The sequence below is a fragment of the Pygocentrus nattereri genome, chromosome 13 (assembly GCF_015220715.1).
Source record: "Pygocentrus nattereri isolate fPygNat1 chromosome 13, fPygNat1.pri, whole genome shotgun sequence".
NCBI lineage: Eukaryota > Metazoa > Chordata > Actinopteri > Characiformes > Serrasalmidae > Pygocentrus > Pygocentrus nattereri.
In genome coordinates, this window is record NC_051223.1 from 28,773,179 (window position 1) to 28,795,384 (window position 22,206).

A 22,206-nucleotide genomic window follows, 5' to 3' on the forward strand; every position below is an offset into this window, starting at 1 on the left:
CTCATTTTTTCTCTTTAGAAGAATTTCTTAATAAAATTCATATTTCATTAGAAATCAGTTTCAGTATTTAAGTACTGAGTATTTGCCATAATATAAATAAGGCTCAGTCATAATCAAACTTTAAAAAAAAATACAAACATAAAATGGAGTGTTGTAATCAAATTTGATGCTATTATCTACTAATCCATGTAGGCATATTTGTACTTAAAGGGAAATTCCACTGATTTTTTGTTGGTTCACTCCAGTCATTACATGAATCTGTTAAATCCCTTCTAAAACACCTGATTTGATGAAGGATTGATTAGGAATGAAGCAGTTATTTGGAAAACTGTAAATACTAGCTTTTTTAGATTATTTTATTTATTACCAGATTAAATGTTTTTTTCAGGTGTCTAATTTTTTAATAGTACATTATGTGGTGTCTTCAGTGCTCATGGTCTTCACAAAAGTATATTTTATGTTACAGCAAATGATTAATGTCAGAAAGTGTATCAGATTTACTGTAAATCGTTTTAGAGTGGACTTTAGTCTCTGTGCTCTTTCAAGTGAAAGTGGTCATCTAGGCCTCCAGAGGGAAGAAAAGAACCATAGCTGTGCACCAGACACAAAAACTGTGTACTTATATGGGCAATAACTCTGTAGCATGCATGCTTACATAGAGACCTAAAGAAAGTTGCATGCCTCATGTCAAATTGCATGGTTTGTTGTTTTTCTAAGAAAGAATAAGTTAACACACTCTTCACAGAGAAGATACTTTTGGTTATTGGTGGAGTCATCTGGTGACATTTTGACCTCTCAGTAAGCTTCCTCATTTCGTGTACTGGTGAACAAAAACTAAGGTTCTTTTCTGGGGCTTCTGCATCTTAGGTTTAAATGATTGTTCCTGACTGTGAGCAGGATTGTGCAAATGATTCACAAGAAAATGTTTTCATATCTTGTCAACACATTTAACATTAGAATAAAATCAAACATAAATACAGTAAAAAGTCATATTTTTGTTAGAAGAATGCAGTAAAAGAACAGTATACTCTATCATTATATGAACTTCTTAAGTCTCATGGGTAGCAGTTAAAACTGTACTACATTCACAGTACATAGTTTTAGAGTGTACTTTATTCTCTGTGCTCTTCCAAGTGAAAGTGGTCAGCTAGGCCACCAGAGGGAAGAAAAGAACCATAGCTGTGTGTACTTATATGGGCAGTAACTCTGAAACATGCATACATACAGTCAGTCGTAAGCAAGTTACAGGTTTTGTTGATTTTCTAGGCGAGGATAAGTTAACATATCCTCTGCAGAGAACTTTTGGTTGTTAGTGGAGTCATCTATAAAACCACATAGGAAATTGCATAGAAAAAACAGGAATTGCAGAAATAGTGTACTACAATTTGCAGCATAAAGCCGTATTTAAGCATTCTCTGTAGAGAACGTGTTTACTTATTTTCACTTAAACAAAGTACATTTTGTCTGGGGTTGTTCAAATTTTGCATACTACTGTATATACATATATACATTCATACTTACATACATACATACATACACTATATTGCCAAAGGTATTCACTCACCCATCTAAATCATTGAATTCAGGTGTTGCAATCACTTCCGTGGCCACAAGTGTATAAATCCAAGCACCTAGGCATGCAGACTGTTTCTACAAACATTTGTGAAAGAATTAGGAGCTCAGTAAATTCCAGTGTGGTACCGTGATAGGACTCCACCTGTGCAGTCCTGTGCAAGTCCAGTCATGAAATTTCCATCCATCCATCCATCCATTTTCTAAGCCGCTTCTCCGTCAGGGTCGCGGGGGGGGTGCTGGAGCCTATCCCAGCAGTCTTCAGGCAGAAGGCAGGATACACCCTAGACAGGTCGCCAGTCCATTGCAGGGCAGACAGACACAGACAGTCACTCACACACTCACACCTAGGGGCAGCATGTCCAATTGGCCTGACTGCATGTGAAATTTCCTCACTACTAAATATTACACAGTCAACTGTCAGTGGAATTATGACAAAATGGAAGCGATTGGGAATGACAGCAACTCAGTCACCAAGTGGTAGGCCACGTAAAATGACAGAGCGGGGTCAGCAGATGCGCAGAGGTCACCAACTTTCTGCAGAGTCAGTCGCTACAGACCTCCAAGAACAGCATAGAGAGCTTCATGAAATGGGTTTCCATGGCCGAGCAGCTGCATCCAAGCCTCCATTCATAAAGCGCCACCACTGGACTATAGAGCAGTGGAGACGTGTTCTCTGGAGTGATGAATCACGCTTCTCAATCTGGCAATCTGATGGACAAGTCTGGATCTGGCAGTTGCCAGGAGAACGGTACTTGTCTGACTGCATTGCGCTGGGTGTAAAGTTTGGTAGACGGGGGATTATGGTGTGGGGTTGTGGACAATTTTGGACAATTTCATACTCCATACAACTTTGTGGGAAAAGTTTGCAAATTAGGGCAGAGACTGTGAGCCAGGCCTTCTCGTCCAACATCAGTGTCTGACCTCACAAGGTCACATCACATGTGCTTCTGGAAGAATGGTCAAAAATTCCCAAAAACACACTCCTAAATCTTGTGGAAAAGCCTTCTCAGAAGAGTTGAAGCTGTTATAGCTGCAAAGGGTGGGCCGACATCATATTAAACCCCATGGATTAAGAAAGGGATGTCACTCAAATTCATATGAAGTCAGACGAGCGAATACTTTTGGCAATATAGTGTACATACATACATATATACATATACACAAATGTGAATGCTAACACCTGGAAACATAAAGTGTAACAGAGGTGCAGAAGACTTTAATTTCACCTTTTTTGATTTTCAGGCTGTGGTCACTGAAAAGATTAAAGGTGGGATTAACCATTTCACATTTCAGTCCCTCGTGAGCAGCTGTTCAAACTATAAGATATTTCTTCCATGTGGGACTGAGGCAGTGTGTGTGTGTGTTTGCAGTGATGTGATGCAGTGTGTATGTGCATGTCCCACCCATAAGGCCCCACCTCTCTCTACGGCAGTACTAAGCCCCTGAGAGGGGCGGGGCAACGCCGGGGTCACGTGATAAACGCGCGCTTCTGAGGAGCGTCGATTTTCTTCAAGCCGAGCAAGATGAAGCGTCTGTTCTCCTCACATTTATGGATTTATTTTCTCCTCTTGTTGCTAATAAATAATACTTTCGGTGAGTCTTTAAACTTTTGACACTTTGTTTTAGAATCTAAACTCTCCCCATCTGATCTGAACAAGTTTGTGAATTGAGAAGTCGAGGTTTGGTTCATTAGTGAGGAGTCTGGGTTTAAAAGGCTGCTGAAGAAAGTCTCTCTGAGTGAAGATGCTGAACGCACACACAGAAATATATGGAAAACCCCAGCAGTGCAGACTGAACAGACAAGAAGTGGTTTACGTGTGGACGCGTTTGATGTAGCCTAGATCACTGTAGAGCTGCGTACACGTCTAAAACTCCTGCCCCTGAGGAGAGAGCTGAGTACCCGCCTGGAACCAGCGAGATGCGCCTGGGCATTTTCTAGATTTTGATCTCTTTGACCGCACAGAGCAACGACTCTCGTCCAAGCTCGTCCAATCAGGGTTGTTTATATAGCAGTACACTCTGTAAAAGGGTTCCTCAAGGGTTCTTTAACAACAGTGGTTCTGTATTAAACCATGAACACTTAAGGAACCATTTGCTTGCTTGAAGCGTTCTTTGCATGATGAAATGGTTCATCAGATTAATAGAGAATGTGTTTTATAGGGTTCTATATAGAACCTTTTTGAAAATGGATCTATATAGCACCAAAGAGGGTTATTCTACTGTTACAAGCTTGACATTTTAACGAAGAAAAGAACCATTTTCAAAAAGGTTCTGTGTAGAACCATATGCAACCAAGAACCATTTAAGCATGGAACGGTTCTATACAGAACTCACGGTTCTACCTAAAACCATGAGAATCATTTACTAAAGAAATGTTGTTTCCCTGGTGTTATTTTTACTTAATATATTCTACATGATCAGTATCTAGTATAAATGTTTAATAAAGGTGACACAAAAGGTTCTTTGGAGCCGCTTTTGGGTTCCATGAGAACCATGTATAAAAAGAGATTTGTGAAGATTGTGTAAAGGTTCTGTACCTGCGTAAACATTCTTGTTACAAGCTTTACAGTATATGGAGGTTCACTCCCACTCACCATCTAAAGGTATTTTAGGGACCCTTCTCTGGTTCTTCTCTTATGACATTGCACAGAGTGCTCTTTTAGGTACTCCTGTTTTCTAAGAGAATAAGTTTATACTGAGATCCATTGTTGCAACAAGGCTTCTAGTGTTAGAGCCTTTGATTATAAACACATTGTTTTAGGGATGCCTCACAAAGCATAGCATATTCACTTACTCAGACACCACTAAACCACTGCCCTACATGTAGCTTTGCCATTCAGCCTTTTTAACATTCTTAACGTTCTGCCTTTTTTTTCAAGCATAAGCAAGAGGCTTTCACTCATCATTGCTTTTTCAGTGGATTTCCTCACTTGTTGTAGTTTGTACAATAACAGTCTTGGCAGCCACAGGCAGCGCATTTAATCATCCTTATCGTGCGTCTGAAACCTCAGTTCTCAGAGAAGTCGAATAAAAGCATGCAGAAAGATTTGGACATCTGGAGAATGTTGTTTGGATTGGCATGCTTCTGCAGCATCTCATGAGTGAAGCCATTTAAAAAAACTGGAAACTACAACCAATGTTTTCTCATCTTTCAGCCTCTAATATCTGCACGTCCCGAGGAGCCAGCACATGCCAACAGTGTTTAGCAGTGCACCGTTCCTGTGCGTGGTGCGCCCAAGAGGTGTGGTACACTTCTTTTGCCAAGCCATATCATATCTGATCTCATGTTTACTTTGCTTCTTGAAATATAAAGTGAAAGAGAAAATGTAATCAGTTCCTGTGTAGTCTAAGAAAGTTCTTCAGTGCCTATTTTGGATATGAATTAGAGTACTTGCATATTGTTGCATAACAAAACTTGATATACTTGACTCAGCTTTACAGGTGAACCCTGCTATATCAATATAACTATGCCATATATGTTATGGAAGATGTCAAATGCTGTCATAAGTTATCATATCCAATTTACCTCCATAATAACTGCCGTGTTACCATTACCTGTGATCATCTTGATAGATTCCATAATGTTTGACATCGTGGCAGTGTGTCACATGCTAAGTGTACTGTAGTCCAGTCGTCATGACATTAAACAGTATGACATCTGTTAAGACAAGCAGTCGTAATGGTAACGTGACATTGTTATAGTACTTGACATAATCTGTCAGTACTCATAACAGCATATAACATCTGGAATGATATGCTTATATTATGGATACGTCAGTGTTATGTAACTGGGTTTAAGTAAAGTAAAAACATTTCATCCCAATATTTTATGTAGCTGGTATTATCAAATATGTAAAAAGGGTATCATGAAATTTTGATTAACTAGCAACAGTTAATGAAACCACTAGTTTGATATTATTACATATTTTGGACACTTTCAGTCAATTGTTTTTTAGGAAGCTTGTTCAGACTGTCTCCTGATAAACCTAAAATGACTGTTTATTACAATATGATTTTCTTGAGTACTTGGAAAGGAGCCTTCATTAGAGAAAGGAGTTTTCCAGCACTGAGTGAAGAAACCTATGACTGACATGCAGCAGACTCAGTGTTCAGTGCCTGTTTCTGTGTGGTACTGATGACATTTCAGGATTTTGGGCTGAATGTGCTTGGCGCCTCCCGCTGTGACCTCAAGAAGAACCTTCTAGATGCAGGATGCAGAAGAGGAGCATTGGAATATCCCACCAGCCAGCTGTATGTTACAGAGAACAAAACTCTCAGTGATAAGGCCTCTGGGTCCACTACTGATGTCACACAGATCCAGCCCCAGAAACTGCAGATTACCCTGAGACCTGGTGAGTCCACAACAGAGCTAAATTAAACACTCATATTAATGTTGATCATGGAAGCCGTTAAAAAAAAGCCCAAAAGGTGCAAAAATAAATAAAAACATAAGTGGCTTAGAAAGCCTAGTCATTTGACCATGGCTATAGGCAGAGCATAAGTTCCTTCCTCATTTTACACTGAGATGCTTAGTCATTGGTGGTGGTTTCCACAAAAGGGAGCAAATGACAGACCCAGAGAAATTTCTTGGCGATGCAGTTATAAATTTCAAATCTCTGTTCTAGGAACAAAAATCTAACACTGTGATACTTTAGTTTTGATTAATTGGAACAGACAAACAAGAATCTACACTATCACAAATCTTTGTTTTTGATTTTTATTAAGTCTTCTACATACAGCACTGCACTATATAAATGAGCATTGTTCATTAAGTACTGACGATATAATGCTCAGAAAAGCATATTATGATGTAATGTGATGGAGTTTATCACAGTGACACAAAATATCATCATATTGCCCGCCCTTCCTTTGTTCAACACTGTATTGTAGGGACTGGCAATAAGGCAAAAATACAGTGTCACAGTACTTTAAGATTTTTTCACAATGCATATGACATAGTATTTATTTTTTCTAAAACCTAATAAGTTGGAACAGACAAAAAATGCCACTTTTAAAAGACACTTAAATGGGGCAGCCATGGGCTGGAGGTTAGGGAACCAGCCTCGAGACCAGAAGGTTGCCGATTCGATCCCCAGAGCTGACAGCACATGACTGAGGTATCCTTGAGCAAGACACCTAACCCCCAACTGCTCCTCGGGTGCTGCAGATTGGGCTGCCCACCGCTCCGGGCAAGTGTGCTCACTGCCCCCTAGTGTGTGTGTGCTCACTAGTGTGTATGTGGTGTTTCACTTCATGGATGGGTTAAATGCGGAGGTGAAATTTCCCCGCTGTGGGACTAATAAGGGTCACTTAATCTTAATTTCAAAAACTATGAGAAAAAATATATTTTTTACCACATTTTACATACTGGACCATGCTAAATCCAGTTAAACTGGCCTAATTATGTGCTCTCTGTAGTGAAAAATGTAACTGGTCTATGTGCTAGAAGTACTAATGATATCCACAGTAAAGCATATTATGACAATTACAACAACAATTAATTTTTTTTATATTGCCTAGCCCTACTGTGTCAAAATTCTGATTGTGCTAGAAAACCAGAAAAACATTACATCACACAGTACGTGCCTTGAGCTGCTGCTATGTATTTATTTACAAGATATTGTATCACAGTGTGTAGTTGATTGTTTCACTTAGCTTCCACTTGCTTTGTATTTTGTCTTGTAGATGACTCCCAGCGGTTCACGCTGCAGGTTCGGCAAGTGGAGGACTACCCTGTTGACCTGTACTATCTGATGGACCTGTCCTACTCCATGAATGATGACCTGTCACAGCTGCGAAAGCTTGGAAAAGGTCTGGCAGAGGAGATGAGTAAAACCACCAGCAATCTGCGTATGGGCTTCGGTGCTTTCGTGGATAAACCTGTGTCTCCATACATGTACATTTCTCCACCAGAGGCAGTGCAGAACCCATGTTACTCGTGAGTAATCAACAAGATCAAGGGAACGTGGGCATAACATTCTTGTCAAAGACGACACTTAGTATTCTTTTTTCGTTGATGTGTAAGGGTGAGAGAGTCGCAGATGCATGCAGATCGGAAACCAGCGTGGTTATAATAAATGGCAAGATTATCGATCGACAATAGAACAAAACAAGATCGTAATCCCAGTCTGAGCCAAGGTCAAAAAGGTATATACCCAAAACGACAAAGACAGAGGTACCCAAAAAGGGGCGAGGCAAAAAACGAAAGTCAGCAGTGAAATACGAAAGTTCAAACGCTAGAAAACAAACAGTACAATGAAAACGTTCAGTAAGGTTCAGCGGAACAATACTTCGCATTGTAGCCGTGTTGTGTCTGGGCTTAAATAGCCCAACCTTAGAGTCCCATCTAATTTAATGCAGGTGGAAGTCTTTAATAATGAGGAGACTTAGATCTCCGCCAGGAGTGGGGAGTATGAAGTCACGTGAGACTCCAAAGGACTCTGGGAATTGGCGTCCCTGTCTTGCGAGGCTGGATCCGAGCGCGTGACATGATGAGGTGTTTGCTTATAGACATTTAAACTTCCGTCATACTTCCATTTCTGTGCTCACAGTTCATTTCTCTGTGAGGTGTTGCTGGAGGTGTTAACCGCAAAAACATGAGAAACGTAATGATGTTCTGCCATTTCTCTGAAAAATGACCATGTCCCTGTTCTTAAAACATGTCAGCTTAGGTTGTCCACCAATCCTTTAACAACAAATTCTATGAAATAACAGTACATATTCTTTGCATATACAGGACAATTTCTTCACTAGATGGAACATTGTATAATTTTATAGTTTATAAAAAATTATTTGTTTCCTTTGACTCAAAAGAAAAATATCTTCTGAAACCTCTACTGGAACGCAACTAATACATTGCTTGGCTGATAACAGCAGCCGTTATTGAAACTCTACAGATTTAGCAGCATCAGTAAAAATGTCATTGGTTAGTGGTTGGTTAGTGTAGTGCCTTCTGCCTTCTACGCTGTAGACTGGGGTTCAATCCCTGACCAGGGCAAACACCCTACACTATACCAATAAGGGTCCTTGGGCAAGACTCCTAACACCACCTTCGCCTACCTGTGTAAAATGATCAAATTGTAAGTTGCTGGATAAGAGCGTCAGCCAAATGCCATAAATGTAAACGTCATTGGTTATAAGCCAAAACTTAGTAACTCTTTGGGCTGTGGCATTACCAGGATTCAAATATATAATATCCTGACAACAATGCATCTCTCCATTTTGCACATTCACGTTTAGGGGTAGGGTGTCCCAATTCTTGGTTTGATGCAGGGGTAGGGCAAAGTGTTAGTGATTCATGGCCCTCCAAATAGAGGTTTTTTTAGAGGTGCACTCCAAACTGAATGTTAGGAGAAAAAGAAAACGACAAGATAGCTGCGCAAATGACCAAAGAAAAACACAAATGTGAGTATTTTCTTCATTTAACCATTGTATTGTAAGAGGTAATTAAGAGAAACAAAACCCAAATAACCATCAAAGAATTATGGGTAACCCTGACCTTCAGGGGCACAATAAAAATAGACTACATGAGCTAACATATCCAATCTGTGGATGAATAAAATGCAAAATAAAACAAATTCATTACCATTAAATGTGTTTTATTCTCTGAATTCAGCATTTGCCCCTGTATCTGCAATGTCTTATAAAGTATTGTACTTCTTTAACAAGAACTATTCAGTATTTTTCTTCAGCTCCTTTCATGTCTAGTTTATGAGCAACATTAACATTTATGGGAAACTGTAGCGCATGCTAACACTGATTAAGATAGTTACCATTGCTGTAAAAAGTCACAGGAAAACGGAAAATATATAGGAAACCTTCTGCTAGCTTGTTTGCTAACTTATAACTTGGCTATATTCATTATTCCAACTTCAGTTAATGTTCAACACTTTAGCCACATAAGTTAATGCTGTACCTATAATTATCTTATAGTTACAATGTTATTAACAACACATGTGGAGGTGAAAATGGTGAATCATGATGAAGGTGCATAATCTCAGTTAACTGATGCACTCTTTTGCAGCTGTAAGCAGTGGGGTGACAGATAAACTACCCAGCATGAAAAGCGTACTTGGAAATATGTAAAAGTTGAAGTGAAATTAACACTTAACTAACTTAGAAACCACAGATACAATACTGGTAATGGGGTGATAATTATCTTCACAACTGTCAGAAAACTTGTTTCCATGTACTGTTATGCTTTCTTGGCTTTTTAAAGAGCATGACTAATTAAATGCTGTTGACTGAGACAAAATGATTAATTAAATCTATGTTATTCAAATGTGTGCATCAGCTCCACCTTAATGAAATATTCTACCTCAGTACAATTATTGTCAAAAAGTAAGTAAACTGTAAAATGTAAGTAGAGGAAGTGAACAAAACTGTTGAGGTGATGTACAGTTAGGCCCAGAAATATTTGGACAGTGACACAATCTTCATGATTTGGGCTCTGCATGCCACCACATTTTCATGGGCTCAAAAGTAATTGGACAAATTAACTTTACCGTAAATAAAATGTTCATTTTTAATACTTGGTTGAGAATCCTTTGAAGGCAATGACTGCCTGAAGTCTGGACATCACCAAATGTTGGGTTTCTTTTTAGTGATGCTTTGCCAAGCCTTTACTGCAGCTGTCTTCAGTTGTTGCTTGTTTGTGGGTCTTTCTGCCTTAAGTTTTGTCTTAAGCAAGTGAAATACATGGTTGACCGGGTTGAGATCTGGCGACTGACTCAGCCATTGCAGAATATTTCAATTTTTTACCTTAACTTTAACTTAACTGGGGCAGTCGTGGGCTGGAGGTTAGGGAACCAGCCTTGTGACCGGAAGGTCGCCGGTTCGATCCCCAGAGCCGACAGCACATGACTGAGGTGTCCTTGAGAGAGGCACCTAACCCCCAACTGCTCCCCGGCCGCTGCGGATTGGGCTGCCCACCGCTCTGGGCAAGTGTGCTCACTGCCCCCTAGTGTGTGTGTGCTCGCTAGTGTGTATGTGGTGTTTCACTTCACGGATGGGTTAAATGCAGAGGTGAAATTTCCTCGTTGTGGGACTAATAAGGGTCACTAAAAAAAAAAACTTCTGGGTTGCTTTCACAGTTAGTTTTGGGTCATTGTCCATCTGCGCTGTGAAGCGACGCCCAATCAACCTTGCTGCATTTGGTTGAATCTGAGCAGGAAGTATGTCCCTGTACATGTCCGAATTCATCCAGCTGCTTCTGTCTTCTGTCACATCATCAGTAAACACTAGTGACCCAGTGCCATTAGAAGCCGTGCATGCCCATGCCATCACACTGCCTCCACCATGTTTTACAGAGGATGTGGTGTGCTTTCGATCATGAACCGTTCCAGGCCTTCTCCATACTATTTTCTTCCCACCATTCTGGTACAGGTTGATCTTAGTTTCATCTGTCCAAAGAATGCAGTTCCAGAAGTTCCACGCTTCTTTAGATGTTTTTTGGCAAAGTCTAATCTGGCCTTTCTATTTTTGAGGCTGATTAATGGTTTGCACCTTGTGGTGAACCCTTTGCTCTCATGAAGTCTTCTCTTTATGGTAGACTTAGATTCTGATACACCTACTTCCTGAAGAGTTTTCTTAGCTTGGGTGGATGTTCTGAAGGGTTTTTCTTCACCACAGAAAGGATTCTGCAATCATCTACCACTGTTGTCTTTTGTGGATGTCCAGGTGTCCTGTGGACATTTTTTGAGTTCCTGAGCTCACCAATAGGCTCTTTTTTCCCCAGAATGTACCAAACTGTTGATTTGGCCACTCCTAACATTTCTGCTATCTCTCTGATGGATTTCTTCTTTTTTTCAGCCTAATGATGGTCTGCTTCACTTCCATTAAGAGCTCCTTTGACTGCATGTTGTGGGTTCACAGCAACAGCTTAGAAATACAAACCTGGAATCAACTCCAGACCTTTTACTTATCTAATCGATGATGGATTAATGAGGGAATAGCCCATGCAGCCCACGAAATAGCTTTTAAGATAATTGTCCAATTACCTTTGGACCCTTGAAAAAGAGGCAGCTACATATTAAAGAGCCGTAATTCCTAAACCCTTCCTTCAGTTAGGATGTGAATACCTTCAAATTAAAGCTGAGAGTCTCCACTTTAAGCTCATTATACAACTGTATCTTGAATATGCTTTGATAAACAGCTAAAATACCAAAACTTGTGTCACTGTCCAAATATTTCTGGGCCTAACTGTATTTATTTACGTGAAAATTACATGCACAATTGAATCAAGTTAAGGCTTTAGCACCTCAAATACTGACCTTGCAGTGGACACAGTAGCGGTGTTTGAATATGACAAAGTAAACATTTAGACATGTAAAAGAAAAGAACAAAGAATCTTTTAAAGTGTAGTTGAATGTCTGTATGAATCCCTGTTAGTACAATGTTTTGGATTAAATAGTCTCTGTATTTGCCATTTGTTGGGTGACGTGGCCAAAATGCATGTAACCATGTGTGTCACCACTGAGCATACAAGGTACAATTAAAGTTTTGCTTCAACATGGTCATTAAGGTGACGCACAAGTCATGACCCAATGGCTTCATTAAAGGCTCAGTGGATGACTGGTACTCTTGCCCAGAGTTCATCCAAAAAATGCCCCTGTTTTTCCCATGGGCAGTCTCTCCATGTTGTCAACATCATCAACTCCTAAACACACCTTAAATCTTTCTGTATTAGTAACCCTCACTGTAATAACTGACATTGTGCTTGGAGTCAAAGCCATTTCTTTTATGGCGGTGATAGGATCCCATACAAATGCCAACCGCAGTTCGGCTACAGACACGTCCTGTCTCTGACAGAGGAAGTAAGCCGATTCACAGAGGAGGTGAAGAAACAGAAGGTCTCTCGGAACAGGGACGCTCCAGAGGGAGGTTTCGATGCCATCGTACAGGCAGCCGTGTGCAAGGTGGGCCTAGAAGTTACGTTCTTATTCAACAAGTCTGTTTTTACCACATCTCTTGTACCCTTTCTAAGAGGTCTCTGATTTTTATCACTTGGCTCATTTTGTCTCACCTTTTTTTCAGGAGAAGATTGGTTGGCGGCCAGATGCTTCTCACCTGCTGGTGTTCACCACAGATGCTAAGACTCATGTAGCACTTGATGGTCGCTTGGCAGGCATTGTGCGGCCAAATGATGGCCAGTGCCACGTGGGCGCAGACAACGTCTACAACATGTCAACTACAATGGTACTTTTTTTGTAATCTGTGTTAGAAGTCTATTAGATAGAGGACAACGAGGCACAACCTAATACATTTTGCTTTTGCTAAGTTTTAAAAGTATTGGAGTAATATTATTATAATTTTTATGCATGCAATCTACAGGTCTACAGGAAAATTAGTGTTGTTCCCAGTGCCCATCATTTATGAACATTTCATCCAAAGCAGCATGACAACTTATAACTGTTATAACAGTGGCTAAAACAGCTGGTAAATCACTGAAAAACCCAATGAAGTCAGTATGCTGGCTGAATCAGACAAACTCTCCAACCTAAACGCATACAATTACATGCATCAAAATGGTTGTGGTTAATGAAAAAAAAAGAGTTTGTGTGTAAAACATGGCATAATTATTTTTGAATAATTATTGAATTATTATTGACATGCAACAGCAAATGTCTGTTCATTTTTACTTCATGTTAGGTTGTGCCCTACTATCCCTGCCTACCTTATATGTACACTCACCGGCCACTTTATTAGGTACACCTTGCTAGTAAAAGGTTGGACCCCCTTTTGCCTTCAGAACTGCCTTAATTCTTCGTGGCACACTTTCAACAAGGTGTTGGAAACGTTCCTCAGAGACTTTGTTTGGTTATTTGAGTTACTGTTGCCTTTCTATCATCTCAAACCAGTCTGCCCATTCTCCTCTGACCTCTCACATCAACAAGGCATTTTCGTCCACACAACCGCCGCTCACTGGATATTTTCTCTTTTTCGGACCGTTCTCTGTAAACCCTAGAGATGGTTGTGCGTGAAAATCCCAGTAGATCAGTAGTTTCTGAAATACTCAGACCAGCCTGTCTGGCACCAACAACCACGCCACGTTCAAAGTCACTTAAATCGCCTTTTTTCCCCCATTCTGATGCTCGGTCTGCACTTCAGCAAGTTGTCTTGACCACGTCTACATGCCCAAATGCATTGAGTTGTGGCCATGTGATTGGCTGATTAGCTATTCGTGTTAACAAGCAATTGAACCTAATAAAGTGGCCGGTGAGTGTACATGCAGTTTGTAAGTTTGGAGTTACTTACTACAGGCCATGTGTTGCTGCACAGTTTATCAGCCCCTTCTACTCTGTCCATCAAAACAAAAGCACCACCACAGGTCCACCACTGACCACATTTGTCTTGGATGGTGGACAGCAATGGCACCAATATAGTAGCAGCATAGTAGTATGTGCTGCACTGCTGTGACTGTATCACAGCACCACTGCCCACTGCTGGGGTTTTTAGACACTGTCCCACACTCACATTGTTCATCCACCCATTGGTGCACCATTACAGACTGTAGATCAGCTTTTTCATGAAGAGTCTGTGTCAGTCATCTTCTGACACTTCATCAGAAGTCAGTTTGTGGCCACAGGATGATGTTGGCTGAATATTTTTGGCTGGTGCACTACTCTCTAACCCAGCTGTGACACTCTGGTATTTTTAAATTGTGGTGTACCTCATACACACACTAACCTGCCACTACTATTTTAATATCGCTGTAGCATCAGTTGTACGTGACAACAGATCGGCTACAGTCAGTAACTGCATATCTATGAAGTGCATCTACAGCACTGTGTAAAAGACCACCTTTTCAGTCAAAAGTCAGAGTACATTTTTTTTATGGAGATATTTCTCGGGAGATACAATAGTCCAAATTTATAAGGAAGGGGAAAATCACTGTAAAGTGGAAAAGGGAGTTTTTAAAAACTGTATTTCAGTGTTTGAAAAATATAGAGAAGTGGGACTCCCAACAACCATGTAGACCTACACCTTGTAGACCACCAATGCTGACATCATTCTCTGTTCATATTGCTCTTTTTTATTGTTTGCTATCAAGTGTCTACCAGAAGAAGATGGTTTCCCTTTTTTAGTCTTGGTTCTTTTGAAGGTTTCTTCCTCTTACTTTTAGAAAGTTTTTCCTTGCCACTGTGGCCACTGGCGACGCTCATGGGGGCTAGGATTCAGATTTATCTGTAAAGCTGCTTTGCAACCCTGAGTCAGCTTGATCATTAGATATACAGTCCTGAAAGCTTTTATCTTTGTGAGATAGGAGAAAATCAAGCTTCCAATCTAAAGAAATCAAGATTTGTTTTTGTCCATCCTTCAATTGTGAGAAGACAGCTTAACGCTATGAGCCTCTCTGTGTATGCGAATGCAATGCAACCAACTTGCATCCAACTTCTATAACTGAACATTGAAAGTATGAAAAATATTCCTGTAGATTTCTTTGAAAAGCTGTAAACAAGCTTAATGAAATGAATGTAGGCTAGATGACAAAAAATATACTGATAATGTATGATATATTCAGTTGGTGAGGCTTCTCTGTGATTTTGTTTTTTTATTGCTTTGTTTTTCTTTTTTTCTGATGCTCAACAATTATTAACTTGTTCTAATGGACATATTGTCTGGAAATTAAAGGAATGAAGGGTGGTCTCCAACTTTTGCACTGCACTATATACAGTAGGTATACTGTTTAAAAATGACCAGTGAGCTTTATGTAACAAACAAGCAACTCAGCATACATGACAGCCACTAAACACATAGTTGCAAGCAAACAATTTGATTCCATTTAGGAAATTCCAGCAGACTGTCTGTTTAATAAGCATTTATATATAATCCTACAGGACTACCCATCCCTCGCCCTGATCACAGAGAAAATGTCAGAGAACAATATAAATCTAATCTTTGCTGTGACCAATCCTGTAGTACCACTTTACAAGGTAAGGGTCACATTAAACATAGAGTCAGTAAAATTATTATATTATATTTATTTATTTATTTAGGCATATTCACAATGCTGCCTCTCTTTTTATTCTCACAGAACTACAGTGATCTGATCCCTGGTACTGCAGTGGGGACTCTGTCTGAGGATTCACGCAATGTGATCCAGCTGATCCAAAAGGCCTATGCTGTGAGTGCACAGGACACTCTGAACTTTTTTGTCTGTTTTCTCATGAAAGTTCTTACATATTTTTGCCACATTATAATAACCTGAATGTTGCACACGTAGCTGTGAAATCTAATAGAGTTGTCTTTGACATACTGTGCTGAATCACAGAAAATTCGCTCTAAAGTTGAACTAGAGCTCCTGAATGTCCCAGAGGAGTTGAGTTTGTCGTTCAATGCCACATGTCTGAATGGAGAGGTCATCCCTGGACTCAGGTCTTGCTCTGGGCTCAAGAGAGGAGACACGGTCAGAGCTTTTTCATATTCTTTCCTGTTCTTCCTTTTCTATATGTGCCTTATTATGCATCACAAATGCTCTCTTTCATTCTCTCTCTCTCTCTCTCTCTCTCTCTCTCTCTCTCACTCTCCCTCGCTTTGTATATTTCTCTCTTTATGGCTGTAATGTTTTAGTTTAAAATATTAATGCCAGGGGTCTATTAAAACATTTTTTTTCATCCTTTTACATCTTTCCTCTTGCTTGTTCAGTTCAGGAATTTGTTCTCACCCAATCCAAATAAGGAGAACACAAGTGGACAGGAAAAGACCTTTCAGATGTGCACTCACCCTGATAAATGACTTTGTGGTTTAGAGCTGCCTCAGTCCGTCATCCCAGTAAATGATTAAATTCACAAACACACGCTCTCACAGGATGGCTGTTAGTGGTGGTGGGGGTGTCGTTGGTTAATTTGCTTAGTTGTCTGGGCATCAGAAAATGCCTGTTTCCTGTTTCTCTGACTCACTATGTCCAGTTAGCCCAGCCTGCCTGTCAGAATATTATTTTGTACCATTCAGACTCTGAAGAATATGCAGTCAGGAAAATAAAACTCATAGCATGAGCACTACGATGGATGGCTGCTGAACACGCAGAACACAGTTTTTTCCATACTGGGTCAGAAATTTCTCAAAGTATTATTATGTTTTTATTTGAACTGGTGTTTCCCAAATCTTATCTTGGAGCATTTCTGCCCTGCACTTTGCAGCGTTTCACTGCTCTAACACATCTAGCTTCAGGAATGGCTTGATTAGGTGGATGAGCTGTTTAGAAACTTCAGGACCAGGGTTGGTAAACACAGTGTTATAGCATCCACTTATATTGTTCTAAAATTTTATAGACCTTTTAGAACAACGTAATTTAAAACATTTCACAGAGGATGCTGATGTATGAACATCTCCACCATGGTACTATTAATGTTTACTTTGCTATGGATAAACACAAATGCCTTAACATAGCACTGGTTATAAATCAGTATTCAAATGCAATAGTATCATGCATCACTAGTAACAATACATTGATCTGAAGGTGTAATCCAACTGTTTCATGTTGAAACCAATTATAATTACAATTAAATTATAATTAAGTTTAAGCAAAATGCTTTAGTATATTGACTGAGGCACTTATCTGGATGTTTTCAAAAGTACATCCATTTTTATTTTTTACTTTTCCTTTCACCCACTTTTCATTTTAATTTTGACAGTTTTACTGAAATATTTCACTTTTTGAACATTTTTATTGTCTATATCCCAATAAAGTATTCATTTGTATTTTTGTGTTTCGTGAATTTGTAGCAATGATTCTGAGCAATGCTAAAAATAATCAGATTCGATCATAATTGAATTGTTGTGAGATCAGAAATGGACACCACTGATGTAAGCCTTTTACAGGTGTCCTTCAGTGTTGAGGCCCGTGCGAGGGGCTGCCCCAAACAGAAGCGCAAGACATTTACCATCAAACCTGTGGGCTTCAAAGATGCGCTTCAGATCACTGTCAATTTTGAGTGTGAGTGCAAGTGCCAGGCTCAGAGTGAGCCCAACAGTTCTGCGTGTCATCACGGCAATGGCACCTACGAGTGTGGCATCTGCCTGTGTCACCCAGGCCGGCTAGGCCCCAAGTGTGAGTGTGCAGAGGGAGACTACAGCTCCAGCGATCAGGGGACATGCAGCGGGCCCAACAAAGTGGTGTGTAGTGGCCGCGGAGACTGTGTGTGTGGCCAGTGTGTGTGTCACAACAACGACTTCGGCAAGGTGTGGGGGAAGAGGTGTGAATGTGATGACTTCAGTTGTCTGCGCTACAAAGGAGAGCTGTGCTCAGGTAAGAACTGTTATGATACAACTCTCATTAAGCTGCATTAGTTTTACCAGGAAAAGTGATTACTGATGACATTGTGGGTTCAAGTAATGCAACGGCCAAAGTTTTCAGAAGCAATCTGCAATGTCAGCAGTTTTCTGAAGTCTGAAAGTAATAATTGCAAAACAAATGGCCTTCTGTAACTTGTAGATTCCTCAGTAATAGCAGGCCTGTTCAAATTAGCCTCACAGCAGTGTATTAACTCAATCAAACAGACAAACAACATTTGTTTTTGGCAGCAGGAAGACTATATACACTGCTAAAACATAAAGCACAAACTGATACAGCCTACAGATCCACTCTACCGATCTATTGTAAGCTTCAGTATTCTTGGTGAAGGACTAATTAGAAGGAGGATATCTTGAAAGTGCCTCTTTACCTCTTGCGTTAGCTGGAAGTTTCTGTTTGTACCATGTGTTAATTTTAATGACAAGTGAAAAATGTCTTTCAGTTTTGGATAGCTGCACTGATTTGGAGGAAATTCCACATGTTGTATCCCCTATGAAATGACTGGTCTAATTCATTGACTGGTCTAATTCATTGACTGGTCTAATTCATTGACTGGTCTAATTCATTTCTTTGTTATAGTTGGTAACTATAACAAAGAAATGTATTTGGCTTGGTTAAAGTAACCGAGCTCAAACAGTGCTTAAAGGGGCATTCCAGCTTAAAACTAATGTTTCTTTGTTGTAATGCAGTATTTTACCACAAATTCTGACTGCTAGATTAGCCTCGGATCTATTGGCTAATAAATAGTAAAGAAATATTCATCACAGAGACGAGGGTAGTTTTGTTACCCTTTCAGATAGATAAAAGAAACCAAGCTGAGGTTTAGCTTGTTGTTCTCCTCATCTGATGAGTCATTTCTGTTGTTAAAGTAATCCATTCTATTCACTCTAATGATAAGGCTTATTGTTCAGTAACTACAGGGACTTTGGGCCCTCTGGTGGTCCCTCTCTATTTAAGGAATTCAATGGGGAAATCTCACTCAAAAACCACTGCAGCAACATTGTAGTACGTGAGCAGACAAAGATATAGTAATGGTTCCATTTTTCATTTTGGTAAGGTACACAAAAATGGGTGTCTGTTCCCTGTATGAAAGTGTAATTTTTTTAGATGAAGAAGCATTTTATCTTGACTAGTCAGGATACCATCATCCTCCTTTCAACATCATCTGCCACAGTGGAAATCCTGTGTCCGCCCTTTTTGACAGCTTCTGACACATCATTCTTCTGTTTGTGGAGTCTCAGACTCCTTTTCTCAGAGCCACTGTAGGTCAGTGCCCTGCTGTTCTTCTTAAAGACCTCATACGGGAAAAATTACTTACAAAAATGCTGGATGTATCTTGGCTTAATGCAATAAAATGCAGGCTGTTTTTCTGAAATAAACATGCTCTGTGTGGCTGTATGAGGTCAGACATGGGCAGGTCTCTGTGAGTGTTTGTGTTATATGCACTGGAGCTCACTCAGGGAGGAATGGGCCAAAAATTCTTGTAGTAGAACTTCTCAGCAGTGACCACTCACTCTGCCACTGGGCAGAAACAACACAGTGTTGCACCTTACATCCCTGTCTGGTATTAACTGCTCTGCTGTAGCTCTAAATATAGAGTTGTCTGTGTTTCGGTGGAGTAACGTAGTGTTTCACTGTGTTTTCATTACAAACAGCCTTAGCACTATTACCACTCAGCAGTAAGTAAATAAGGCCTTACTTACCATATTCCCTAAAGCCTGGTGATTATTGCGCAAATGCCTTTCCGCATTGTCATGCACTGATGATGTCACAGTACTAAAATAGCCTGGCACAGCAAGGGAGGTGAGTGGTGTCTGGTCGGGTGGAGCTGGAATTGTATTGGGGATTTTCTTCTGTGGGATGAGTGATTATAGGCAGTATGATGTTTGTCCTTGAGAACAGTCTGGTTTTATAGTCTCTGAGGGCCTGCCCATTGTGTTCAGCGTTATTGTTTCTGGATTTTTGTTCATCTGCGTGTTTTGTGCAATCATCCTAAACATTAATCTTTTCAAAAACAGTACACTGTCATTACTGCCACTTAAAAACATCTATCAGGTCCAAATCAGGGTTGCCTAAAGTCTGGCCTGTGGGCCAAAGTTGGCATGTGATAACATTTAAATTAACCCACTTCCTCACTAAATGGGACAAAAATATAATATTTTATATATTATTTTCCTTTTGAATTTGTATTTTAAAAAGTATTTTTAATATAGTTTAATGTTATGGTCTAACATAGTGTAATACTGTATATATCTAAAAACTAAATTTTAAACTTACACTCTAAAGAAAATTCTGCAGACATTTGGCTGTAATTTACTGTGTTCCTTAAATACACTGCTCAAAAAAATAAAGGGAACACTTAAACAACACAATATAACTCCAAGTAATTCAAACTTCTGTGAAATCAAACTGTCCACTTAGGAAGCAACACTGATTGACAGTCAATTTCACAGCTGTTGTGCAAATGGAATAGACAACAGGTGGAATTATTGGCGATTAGCAAGACACACTCAATAAAGGAGTGGTTCTGCAGGTGGGGACCACAGACCTCTTCTCAGTACCTTTCTGCTTTCTGGCTGATGTTTTGTTCACTTTTGAATGTTGGTGGTGCTTTCACACTCGTGGTAGCATGAGATGGATTCTACAACCCACACAAGTGGCTCAGGTAGTGCAGCTCATCCAGGATGGCACATCAATGCGAGCTGTGGCAAGGTTTGCTGTGTCTGCCAGCGTAGTGTCCAGAGGCTGGAGGCCCTACCAGGAGACAGGCCAGTACACCAGGAGACGTGGAGGAGGCCGTAGGAGGGCAACAACCCAGCAGCAGGACCGCTACCTCCGCCTTTGTGCAAGGAGGAACAGGAGGAGCACTGCCAGAGCCCTGCAAAATGACCTCCAGCAGGCCACAAATATGCATGTGTCTGCACAAACGGTTAGAAACCGACTCCATGAGGATGGTATGAGGGCCCGTCGTCCACAGATGGGGGTTGTGCTCACAGCCCAACACCGTGCAGGACGCTTGACATTTGCCAGAGAACACCAGGATTGGCAAATTCGCCACTGGCGCCCTGTGCTCTTCACAGATGAAAGCAGGTTCACACTGAGCACATGTGACAGACGTGACAGAGTCTGGAGACGCCGTGGAGAGCGATCTGCTGCCTGCAACATCCTTCAGCATGACAGGTTTGGCAGTGGGTCAGTAATAGTGTGGGGTGGCATTTCTTTGGAGGGCTGCACAGCCCTCCATATGCTCGCCAGAGGTAGCCTGACTGCCATTAGGTACCGAGATGAGATCCTCAGACCCCTTGTGGGACCATATGCTGGTGCGGTTGGCCCTGGGTTCCTCCTAATGCAGGACAATGCTAGACCTCATGTGGCTGGAGTGTCTCAGCAGTTCCTGCAATATGAAGGCATTGAAGGTATGGACTGGCCCACCCGTTCCCCAGACCTGAATCCGATTGAGCACATCTGGGACATCACGTCTCGCTCCATCCACCAACACAGACTGCACCACAGACTGTCCAGGAATTGGCAGATGCTTTAGTCCAGGTCTGGGAGGAGATCCCTCAGGAGACCAATTGCCACCTCATCAGGAGCATGCACAGGCATTGTAGGGAGGTCATACAGGCACGTGGAGGCCACACACAATACTGAGCCTCATTTTGACTTGTTTTAAGGACATTACATCAAAGTTGGATCAGCCTGTAGTGTGTTTTTCCACTTTAATTTTGTGTGTGACTCCAAATCCAGGCCTCCATTGGTTAATAAATTTGATTTCCATTAATGATTTTTGTGTGATTTTGTTGTCAGCACATTCAACTTTGTACAGAACAAAGTTATTCAGTGAGAATATTTCATTCATTCAGATCTAGGATGTGTTATTTGAGTGTTCCCTTTATTTTTTTGAGCAGTGTATAATACATTTCTGTAAAGAATGGTGAATCCTGGGCAAAACAAGTTAAGCTCGTTTTGTCAAAGAAATTCAAATGTTGGATTTTACAGTAATTGGCTGTTATTTGCAAAACATGTTGGTGACCAATACTTTGTACAGTCTTGGGCAGCCTATTTCTGAATATTGCAGTGAGGGGGTGGGGCTTCCCAGCATTCCTTGTGGTTTTTGTTTATTTTTTTTTTCTTCCACTGTTCATTTCTCATGAGTTATTTGTTTTAACACGTTATTCTTACCGCAGATAAAAGCTTGACTGTATTTTATGTTTTAGCATTAAAACCTTGATGATCTTTTATGTTTTACTAGTTCATCCCATTATGTTATATCTTTATGCCTATATCTTTACATGTTGTACTACATAACATAACAAAACTGAGGGTCCTCAGACAGC

At 40.4% G+C, this 22,206-nt stretch overlaps 1 protein-coding gene across 1 annotated transcript in view; it reads left to right on the forward strand.

Moving 5' to 3' along the window:
- The first annotated feature begins 3,081 nt into the window (after positions 1–3,081).
- The window catches only part of itgb3b (integrin beta 3b), a 28,585-nt gene continuing 9,460 nt past the window's right edge, over positions 3,082–22,206 (forward strand). The window contains exons 1-10 of the mRNA XM_017702739.2: positions 3,082–3,168; positions 4,731–4,816; positions 5,723–5,927; positions 7,261–7,513; positions 12,329–12,491; positions 12,610–12,771; positions 15,414–15,509; positions 15,611–15,700; positions 15,848–15,982; positions 17,398–17,824. Of these exons, the coding sequence (XP_017558228.2) occupies positions 3,099–3,168; positions 4,731–4,816; positions 5,723–5,927; positions 7,261–7,513; positions 12,329–12,491; positions 12,610–12,771; positions 15,414–15,509; positions 15,611–15,700; positions 15,848–15,982; positions 17,398–17,824 (1,687 nt within the window). The 5' untranslated portion in view covers positions 3,082–3,098. The remainder of the gene's footprint in view (positions 3,169–4,730; positions 4,817–5,722; positions 5,928–7,260; positions 7,514–12,328; positions 12,492–12,609; positions 12,772–15,413; positions 15,510–15,610; positions 15,701–15,847; positions 15,983–17,397; positions 17,825–22,206) is intronic.